At 42.3% G+C, this 10391-nt stretch overlaps 2 protein-coding genes across 2 annotated transcripts; one reads left to right on the forward strand and one right to left on the reverse strand.

Annotated features, from left to right (window-relative positions):
- Nucleotides 1–4304: 4304 nt before the first annotated feature.
- On the forward strand, nt 4305–8796 carry taf5 (TAF5 RNA polymerase II, TATA box binding protein (TBP)-associated factor). The gene is made up of 11 exons (XM_047579613.1): nt 4305–4746; nt 5173–5404; nt 5496–5811; nt 5910–6073; nt 6261–6396; nt 6516–6636; nt 6732–6861; nt 7022–7186; nt 7318–7495; nt 8004–8181; nt 8276–8796. The coding sequence occupies exons 1-11, from the start codon at nt 4329–4331 to the stop codon at nt 8488–8490; spliced, it is 2253 nt and encodes a 750-aa protein (XP_047435569.1). The 5' UTR covers nt 4305–4328; the 3' UTR covers nt 8491–8796.
- Nucleotides 8795–10284, reverse strand: atp5md (ATP synthase membrane subunit k). The gene is made up of 4 exons (XM_047579626.1): nt 10156–10284; nt 9206–9307; nt 9013–9106; nt 8795–8915 (listed from the first exon to the last, which is right to left on the reverse strand). The coding sequence occupies exons 1-3, from the start codon at nt 10267–10269 to the stop codon at nt 9017–9019; spliced, it is 306 nt and encodes a 101-aa protein (XP_047435582.1). The 5' UTR covers nt 10270–10284; the 3' UTR covers nt 8795–8915; nt 9013–9016.
- Nucleotides 10285–10391: the final 107 nt, after the last annotated feature.

The following is a 10391-nucleotide window of genomic DNA, read 5'->3' on the forward strand; positions in this document are numbered from 1 at the left end:
CACCTTAAAGTTTAATCTGTGCAGTAAATGGTAAGTCTTAAAAAAACAGAAGCAGGTAAAATATTGCTGCTCTGTGTACCGCCTCTCGTCAGTGGCATAAAATGGAATGAAGACATGACTCCCCTTTGTTGCAAGCGGCTACTGAAAGAGAGCTCACTTCTTACATCACCGCATTTGCTGTTTCACTTTCACGCCTTACTTTGCACCTGCCTGTCGCCTCTACATGTCACGGGCACAGTATCATCTAATCTTGTCCTCCTGGCTCTCTTTCAACCGTACATCCTCTGACTTTAAGGTACCATCATTTCTGTTTTGTTTTTTTTACCGCTCCCCACACAATGCCCCACCCCACCAGTTACCCTGACCAACTCCCCATCCCAACCACCATGCTGCCTTCCATCTCCATCCTCCCTTTTTCTCTTCTTTCATCCTCTCCTCCCTCCCTTCTTCTTCTCCTCGTTGGGCATTTTCCATCTCCTCATGAATTAATTACTTGTGCCTCTCTGTGTTTTTTTTTCTTCCTTTATATGTGCAGGTAATCGTTACAAATCCTCTCTTTCACATGCTCACTACACGACAGGCTGCTGAGCACATCTGCTGTAAAACAGTATCAAAAAAAACTAAGCAAGGATTAACGGTGAAAGCCAGGGAGGCTCTGAGACTTAAGTTCGAGGGCATTCAAGGTGGAGTTGAATGATGTTTCTTTCATGTAAGAAGATTTTTGAGGGATAATTTATGGGAATGTGAATATAATATTCTTCCATAGATAGTGGATTCCTTTCAGAGGCTCTGACTGCAACATTTCCTGCGACAAGGAAAAACGTGGCATACGTGAAAATGGTCACATAAAAAAAAAAAAAAAAAACCTGTGAAAGCAACTAGAAAGCTGCCACACCCCACCCTGCACTCCCAGGACTACATCACCCTCTGTTTCCTCACAGGAACGCGCACATGCATGATACCCCACAAAGCGACGCTCTTTAGATTAACTGCGTTTACCTTATACACATTTTTTTTGTTAAATCCAATCACCCTAAAGTTTACGCCTGCACGAACATTTCTCTGAAGCCATTGATTTTTATTGTGGAGGGTGGAGGTGCCGCCACTTCTAATTAGCACATCAAATCCCCAGTATTTTTATTAGCGAGGGTTATGGCTTGAGGGAGCAGCACGTCTTTTCCTGCCGTGCATTAACCATGTAAACACACTGCAATGGGCTTTTAATTTAAACTACTGATGCATGTCGGTGGTGTTAGCATTCTGTTGGAGAGTAAACCACAACAGCTGACATGATCATGACATACTGCTTCAAGCCAAAATTGCATTTCAGGACATTTCTGCATTAGATTGAATTGCATAATGCACTTTTTTGTGTGCTGCTGTGCAGCAATATGAATTACGTGCATTAAAGTGTACACTGAAGGATGTCTTTCTCTTTGAGGGTCTGTGTGCGCTCTTACAAATCTGTCTCTGCTGGGGGAAGCCACACCCTGCTGCTCTCCTGACAGAGCAACAGAGGGAGAGGGAGAGGGAGACAGAAATGGGGGATGGTGGGAGAGTCCTCCAGCTTCCACACGCACACACGAACTGAGAAAAATCACCGCTGAGGTGTGAAGGGAGGAAGAAACAGAACACGCGTCTCCTCCATCACCCATTTCATTACCATTAACTGAATTTGAGAGCACTGTATCACTCTGGGGGCAACAGAACGTTGGAAAAGTGGGGCTTTAACTTGATTTTGTTTAAAGAAATACATCTGGGAAAAGAACAAGAAAAATAAGCAACCTTGAAAAGGGGAAAGGGCATACTTTGAAAGAGACGAAAATGACATGGAAATGGAAAGATTCTTTGTTTGGTTGAGATATGCTGGCCAAATGACTCAGGTGGTTAGAAGGCATGTAATAATATTGCTAAAAGTCCTGGGAAAGTCTTTCACGGAAGCAGTAACAATACTCTTTCTGTCAGGCAGTAAAATACTGGTGCCTTATTGTAATAGCATAAGGTCGGGTGATGCAGGTGGCAATGAATGCACCGTAATGTAGCCATCAGATATATATAATTTGAGTAAAGTTTAGTGTAAAGTACAATATGCTCTGGTGTCGGTTATAATGTGCCACCAAATAAACGAGCTGCCATTAAACATTAAAGCAACAATAAGAGATTTTTATTGTATTTCATTGTTCTGCCATTTCAAAATAAAAAACACAAAAATTTTGTGCAGTTATTAAATGCAAAAGCTCATGTCACTGTTCTCCCTTGTACACAAAAACCCTCTCGCAGATCCTACAACAATAGCCTTTAGCCTGACATGCACGTCAGCCCCGATCATCTGCATATCCACAATGACAGGGAGACAAGATGTCAGTTATATTGTTGCCATATTTATACATCAGAGAAGGGAGCACGCTCGCTCCCTAATTAGCAGCTATACAGTGAGCTGGCAGCGACGACCACGCCCTGTTTACATGCATGTCTCCTACATCCACCAACTAACCCCACCCCCATATCCTCACCGCACAGAGGGATGTAGCCGCAGTGTTATACAACGCCCCTCTGCATCTGCCGTGAACCCTTCTTTTGTCCTTACCGCACACCTCAGTCTGCAAGTTCTGCTCAGGTGCTGCTCTCAGGACGTCCAGAGTCGAGGAATACGGCTTTAAGAGCAGATGTGTGCCCCTATACTCAGTATGGAATAGGATGCTAAATATACAGGTTCATGGACAGGTGGAAATACTGATAAACACTGATAATATGGGATATCAATCTGTTGGATGGAGGATTTGAATTTAACTAATGCTGTTAAAGAAAACTATCTGGAAGTAAAATCAAATGAAACACTGTTAAATTCATATTTTCTTGTAACTTTCTCTGTGAAATGAAAGCAGATGCTGTTCTGACCTGAAGGATATGAATGTCTATGACAGTCAGTTTGAAGACAATATTATTTACTGTATGCATGTCCCTCACCATATTTTCTCACTCATCATTTGGCACTGAATATTTATCTAAAAAAAAATAATAAAAACTGTGATATTATGAGGAGAATAGCAGTAAAACAAAGGTGATGAGTCCTGATTTATCTGAGAAGCCTTATAAACTTACCATTTAAGACGACTACAAATTTTTCTAACAAAATAAATAAATAAATCTCTGGGGTGTCCCAGTGAATCAGCGGATACATGTATACCATATACATTAACTTCTCTGTCTGTTTCTAGTGTTGAAATAACTTTAGATTTTACTCCACAGATTATTCAATTAGTTGATCAACAGAACTGTATTATTACTACAAAATTCTCAAGAATTAATATTTTCAGGTGTTAACTATTATTTGGACAAAACGGGAGATACGAAGGCGTGGCACAGGACACTGGGAGTTTCTGATGGGGATCTTTTTCAAATTCGCCTTAGGATAAAACAAAAATTTCAGTCAGAGCAATGTCAGATTCTCCAATAGGTGTGATACTGGGGAACTGGCAGGGTTTGTATGGACGCGAGCTGCCACCACCTGGCACAAAATGGTACAGATCCCTATTATAAATGAAACAGCTTTAAAGTACACAGTGAAATTTGTAAAAGTGTAAATATCCTACATTTAAAATAGAGCTAAAAATATTAACCGGTTAACTGATAAGAACTGCATGAAATGAATTTATAATTGCTCATTTGCTCGATGCTTTGTCTGCAGGGTGGTCTGATTTCTTATTTTCCAACAGAACTTTCCATCACAATATTATAACGAAGGCCCTGTTTACTGAGAATTTTCTGGGCATATGATAAATGTGCCTATACACTGAATTACCCGTTCATCAAGTATACAAATGGATGATCATGTTGGAGGATGTAGTTTGTGGTGCTGTCAAACTAGACTGAATTAAACAATGAAGTGTGTCTGTTACTTTACCCAGCCCAGTAACTAAAATAAGACAGTCAAAATAATCTAAACATGTGTTGGTACAACACAAAACAATTCAATTAGTCAGTTAATACAGTACAGTTGAACCAACAGCTCTCAGTTATTTCAATTGCTAAAAAATCTTCATGAAGCTTACATTTAGTGAAGGACATCAGAATGCATGTGATTTAACTAGTTTACCAAATTAGCTGGTGAGTATGTATAGTTTAAGCGAGAAAACCTGTTTAAAGTATAAAACATAAACCCAGTACTATGATTGATTACTAGAATGGGTGACAATAGATGAGAAAGAGGCGGGACTTCTGCGCCACTCTGGGTGACGGGCACCAGTAAGGACCAATCAGATGAGTAGTTCTAGCACATTCAATGTTTTCCGGTTTTCCGGTACGCACATGCGCAATTCATTTTGAAAATGGCGGCCGTACAAGGCGGACAGAGCGACGCGGTCGAAGAAAAAGACATAAAATCAGAACCAGCAACAGATGGCTTTGGAAATAATAATGCGAACGACGGCAGACTACCCTCGGCGTCCCCCGGCTCCAGCGCTCCGGCTGGAAGCAACAAAACCCCGGCCGAAGCTCCGGAGGACCGGCAGACGCTGCTGGCGGTCTTGCAGTTCCTCAGAAGGAACAAACTGAGCGAGTCCGTCGAAATATTACGTCGTGAAGCGGGTTTACCGGAAGAGTCACTGGACCAGAAAGGAACGGATCCGTCCGGAGCAGGCACGGGAGGTGCTGCGGGCGGTGTGGACGTAGAAGGCGGGGATGCTGGCTCTCTTCTCAGCCGGGTAACCGTCTCTGCCCCGGTCGCAGTTCAGGCGCCAACTAAAGGTAGAGCACAGTGTGTGTACTGTCTTTTTAAAGTTAACAGTGCATCTTTTAAAATCTTTCATTTAACAGTTACACATTCATAGAACTAAAAGTTGCATTATTACATTAATAATGTGCAACATATATAGTTACGTGTAGCAATAAATAAAGTAAAATAAAGTTTTTTCTGATTCTGATTAAAACTATACAATATCAATTGAATATAACAGTGTTTCTAGTCATTCCAATACAACTATTCATTCATAATATTAATAAAAAATAAAAGATCAACACTGATGTGATCTCCAGAGATGCATATTATCATGCATGATCTGTAAAGTTACATATTCTCTGAAGTCATGTTCACAGCTGAGATGGTGTTAAAATGATAAGACCGACCCCAATACACTGTCGATGTAACTGAAAATCTCACCGTGACTTTTCCAGCTACAGCTGGAGAAGATCAGCCGGACGTCAACGTCGTGCTGTCGGCCTACAGCCAGCAAGGAGATCCGGCTCTGTACGAGGTTTACTACAGCGGCCTTAAGAGGTTCATAGAGTCAGTTTTGGATTGTCACAGAGCAGAACTGTCCCAGGTCTTCTACCCGCTGTTCGTCCACATGTATCTGGAACTGGTGTACAACAATCATGAAAGTGAAGCCAAGGCCTTCTTTGAAAAGTGAGTCTCCCTAAACTTTCTCCCAGATATAGACCACAGCATTCTTTCTGCATGCATTAATAAACCACCCTCTTCCGTTTCTCTCAATCAGATTCAGCGGGGACCAGGAGTGCTACTATGAAGACGACTTGCGTGTTCTATCCAGCCTGACGAAGAAGGAACACATGAGAGGCAACGAGACCCTGCTGGACTTCCGCACCAGCAAGTTTGTCCTGCGAATCTCCCGAGACTCCTACCAGCTCCTGAAGAGACACCTGCAGGAGCGCCAGAACAACCAGATCTGGAATATTATCCAAGAGCACCTCTACATCGACATCTTTGATGGCATGCCACGCAGCAAGAGCCAGATCGATGCCATGTCTGGCAGCTTGGCAGGAGAGGCCAAGCGAGAGGCCAATAAGGCAAAGGTGGGGTTCATACACCATACATATACTGCGTTTCTGCCACACTTTTCACAGTCATGTTTTTACAATGCTTGGTCTGACTCTCATTCAACCTGCTGTAGGTTTACTATGGTTTACTGAAAGAACCAGAAATCGAGCTGCCTCTTGACGACGAGGACGAGGAGGCTGAGAATGAGGAGGGTAAACCCAAGAAGAAGAAGCCCAAAAAGGACAGCATGGGTTCCAAGAGCAAGAAGCAGGACCCCAATGCTCCTTCACAGACTAGGTAGGGATTCTTCACACAGCTGTGCACTGCTCGCTAGAATATATACAAAGACGGATCTAGCTCAAACGTTTCAGTATATTTCTGTCGAAAAGCAACTTGTGGCAGTGTCCCTCTCATACAGAGTGGAGTGTGCATCCAGTTATATACAATCCAGCTGATAATAAAATGTGAATTTGTTGTTGCTTAGGATCCCCCTGCCAGAATTAAAGGACTCAGACAAGCTAGACAAGATCATGTACATGAAGGAAGCCACCAAGAGGATCCGTCTGGGACCAGATAACCTCCCCTCCATCTGCTTTTATTCTTTTCTCAACGCGTACCAGGTAAAACATCACGACCACAACAACTCGCTGCATGTTTATTGTGTCGACACATCAGTGCAGCTGGGCAGTTTGCCGTAAAGTCAGCTACAGCAGAACTTATTTCGGATGTTTCTCTGCAGGGCCTGACTGCAGTGGACTTCACTGACGACTCCAGCCTGGTGGCCGGGGGCTTTGCTGACTCCACAGTACGAGTGTGGAGTGTCACGCCAAAAAAGCTGCGCAAGGTCAAGTCTGCAGCAGGTAGAGTACACAGAATGAAGGCATCTTTAGTTGCTATTTCAGTAAGTTTTGTTCATTTGTCCTCGTTTTCACCAAGTGTCCCTTTTTCTCCCAAGACTTGAATCTGATTGACAAAGAGTCAGACGATGTGCTGGAGAGGATCATGGACGAGAAGACAGCCAGCGAGTCCAAGATACTCTACGGACACAGCGGGCCCGTGTATGGCATCAGCTTCAGCCCGGACAGGTAGAACTGGACTTAAACTCAAATGGCCACCATGCATCTGTATGAAAATGCCATGTAGTAGAATTAGAAAAGCTTTAAGTTCTTCTGACTATAATTATTTCTTTCCCCTAACAAATTATTGTTAACACTGTTAAAAAAAAGGACTGTTTTTACTTTTCAGAAACTACTTGCTGTCAAGTTCTGAGGATGGTACAGTCAGGTTATGGAGTCTCCAAACATTTACTTGTTTGGTGGGCTACAAAGGCCACAACTACCCGGTGTGGGACACACAGTTCTCTCCCTACGGATACTATTTTGTCTCTGGGGGCCATGACAGAGTAGCTCGGTAAGAATCTGCAGAATTATTCTCACAGAATCATTGTACACCCTGTTTTCATATGTTTTTTCATGGTGTTGGTACACTGCAGCTCTTACTGGACATTTCTTTCATTGGTCTGTTTGTGGTTATTCCAACAGTTTGTGGGCGACTGATCACTACCAGCCTCTGAGGATGTTTTCTGGTCACCTAGCTGACATCACTTGCACTCGTTTTCACCCCAACGCAAATTACGTGGCCACAGGGTCGTCCGACCGCACCATCCGCCTCTGGGACGTCCTAAATGGAAACTGTGTCCGCATCTTCACTGGTCATAAGGTCAGAATCCTTCTATTTGGAAAAAATAAAATGAGTGTGTCATGTCAGTGCATGACTCTTTGGTTAGGTGGGTCATTTAATAGACAGTTCTGTTTGTTAAGGTTGGATAAGTGGTATAAGTGGTTGCTACAAGATTTAACATATCATTGTTCATTGTGACTCTTAAAGACACTAGCTACATTTAGGTCAGGTTTTGAAACATTTAATCAGAAGAGGGCAGAAAAACAATAAAAAAAAAAAAACATGCCAAGGCAACACCCTGCAGTGAACTAGATGTGGTTTAGGCTGCTCTACTAGTAATGCTATTTAGGGAAGTTTTCTACTTAACGAGGGGTCAGAAATTTTGGAGTGTGTGGTTTAGACAAAAATAAATGCCATTTGAATTCTGTTTAGTTCAGCATGTGTGCACTTTAAAATTCTGTTTAAGACTAGAGGAGGTGCAGGTCACACACACAACTGAATGTTTCTGAGACAACTGCTGATCCAGTCATTTATCTTCATCCTCTAGGGTCCTATCCATGCACTGGCTTTCTCTCCCAATGGAAAGTTCCTGGCCTCGGGAGCCACTGATGGCCGAGTTCTTCTGTGGGACATCGGCCATGGCCTGATGATTGGGGAGCTCAAGGGCCACACAGATACCATCTATTCCCTAAAGTTCAGCAGGGACGGCGAGATCCTTGCCTCTGGTCGGTCTCTCACTGTGCAGTTTCATTAATCTCTTGATGGTGGTTTAAATTATATAAGGTAACAGCAGTGACTAAGTATCATTTTGCTTTCTAGGCTCAATGGACAACACGGTTCGACTGTGGGACGCAATTAAAGCATTTGATGATTTAGAGACGGACGACTTCACGGCAGCTACAGGACACATCCATCTACAAGATAACTCCCAGGAGCTTCTGCTCGGCACCTACATGACTAAATCTACACCCGTTATACACTTACATTTTACTCGGAGGAACCTGCTTCTTGCCGCCGGAGCCTATAATCCTTGAAAGAAAATATCCACATAAGCTTGAAATGATGCAAACCTTTAATCCCTAAACTCCACAAGTGACTCGGGAAGTCTGTGGTACAGTGGGAATAAAACAAAACTGTATTTTTATCAGTTAATATCTGGCTGTGAATAAAATTATGTTAGCCAACTGTCCTGTCTGTCAGACGGACCAGGGCCTAGCAGACGGAGGAGGATTTCTATAAATCACTGCCATGTGTTAAACTTCACTCAGAATGTGGCTGACTTTTCTGTATATTAGTCTTTTATACTGGTACACACTGTAAATAAAACAAAGTGTTTTCTATGTTTGGACATACATTTTCTTTATTAATAACATAGGGAAACCAAACAGACATATTTTATTACAAGCATGTCCAGCTGCTCTATCTCCCAGCTGTTTTTAATGGTGGGTCAAGGGGAAACCTGTAAGAAGAAAAGAAAGTTTTGAGTTAATTGTAGTACAGAGCAATACTCTATTACAGTTTGGAAACAAACAGCGAAGTGGTGTTTATGTGCTTACATCATCACTTGTCTTTGACGGCAGCCTGTTTCTTGGGCTTCAATTTGTAGAAAAGTGCAATGGCTGCTATGGTAGCATATGTGGCCAGAACACACTACAGGGAAAAAAAAATGAGGGCATGAGAAAATCTGAAAAGTATGACATTTTGGGAAGTAGAGGTTTCAGCTGTTGACAGTTTATGAACACAACTCACATTCCTCCTTCCCGTGATTGTGTATGAATTGAAGTACTTGGCAATCCCAGTGAACTGGTGACTTCCAGCGTCGTGGCCACCCATGATGGATAATTTACGGTCCTGCAACAAGAAAATTTGTGAATTAGTCAGTAGCATAAAATATATGAGCGAAATTAGGCTTGACCTTGAAAACAAAATAATTTGAAGCTGCAGCGTTTAATTCTTAGAGTTGCACGTTTACCACGCTCATTGGTATTTTCGAAACTTTTGGTTTTATGTGTGTGTATATATATATATACACACACACACACACACACACACACACATTCTGGCTTTGGGACAGTAATGAATTTTGTTTCGCCCATTTTTTCTGCTTATTCATAGAAGAAATTGTTTATTCACAAGTTACATGGAAAGCAGCGGGCTGTGGCTAAACCGAAATGCCCTTCAGTACATGTGGGACACAATTCAAATGATAAACTTAAAAACACTACTTTAGATACAGGACATTAAGCACACCATTAAGATATTCTTGAACGCAACGCTTATTTTGCAAATGTAAACCTGCCATTGAAGTTAACATTACTAGCAGCGTTAATACACAAGAGTCTGCAACCTGTATAACGTTAGTGGTTAGCTTTACATGCTACCTAGATCAAATGAACGTCAACAACATGCTTTCGCGCCATGTTACACTGTTTTTTTTTCTTTTTCTTTTAAACTGTCATGTACTTTAGTTGCAAATGTTAAGGTTTCATTCGGACATTTAGTCTTTAGCAGCTTGTTGGCTAGCATATCCTGCTTGGACTTAGCTTGTGAGGTTAGCCTCGTAACTAATTCAATGTTTTAGACTATTAACTAAACAGTGAACCGTCACAGAAGCGCTTTGAGGCCAAATTTGACTTGACTGACAATCACTGAGACCAAAGTTAACCTGCTAATTTAAGTCCCAGAGTGTACCGGCTTACCTTTAGCACGACCCTTGCACCAACAGAGTAAGACAGGCAGGTGTCCTTCAGCAGAGGCCGCAATGCTACATTTGCTCGGAAGTTCCGCCTACTCACGGCTATCCAGATGTGCATCGCTATTGGTCCAAATAAATGTCACTCAAATCCAGGGTCAAACACGACCACTGAGTGGCTAATGTTAGTGCCAATCAATGTATCTTCTCTTCGATTGGACAAGCTGTAACCCGCCCACATGA

This window comes from Mugil cephalus, chromosome 2, assembly GCF_022458985.1.
Source record: "Mugil cephalus isolate CIBA_MC_2020 chromosome 2, CIBA_Mcephalus_1.1, whole genome shotgun sequence".
NCBI classification, from domain to species: Eukaryota; Metazoa; Chordata; class Actinopteri; order Mugiliformes; family Mugilidae; genus Mugil; species Mugil cephalus.

Excerpts from the sequence above, each read along its gene's own strand:
- taf5 (XM_047579613.1), top strand. The coding sequence starts at position 4,329 with ATGGCGGCCGTACAAGGCGGACAGAGCGACGCGGTCGAAGAAAAAGAC. Across the intron at positions 6,074-6,260 it reads AATGCTCCTTCACAGACTAG|GATCCCCCTGCCAGAATTAA; the intron begins GTAGGGATTCTT and ends GTTGTTGCTTAG. Across the intron at positions 6,397-6,515 it reads CTTTTCTCAACGCGTACCAG|GGCCTGACTGCAGTGGACTT; the intron begins GTAAAACATCAC and ends GTTTCTCTGCAG.
- atp5md (XM_047579626.1), bottom strand. The coding sequence starts at position 10,269 with ATGCACATCTGGATAGCCGTGAGTAGGCGGAACTTCCGAGCAAATGTA. Across the intron at positions 9,308-10,155 it reads GTGCAAGGGTCGTGCTAAAG|GACCGTAAATTATCCATCAT; the intron begins GTAAGCCGGTAC and ends TTCTTGTTGCAG. Across the intron at positions 9,107-9,205 it reads CAATCACGGGAAGGAGGAAT|TGTGTTCTGGCCACATATGC; the intron begins GTGAGTTGTGTT and ends TTTTCCCTGTAG.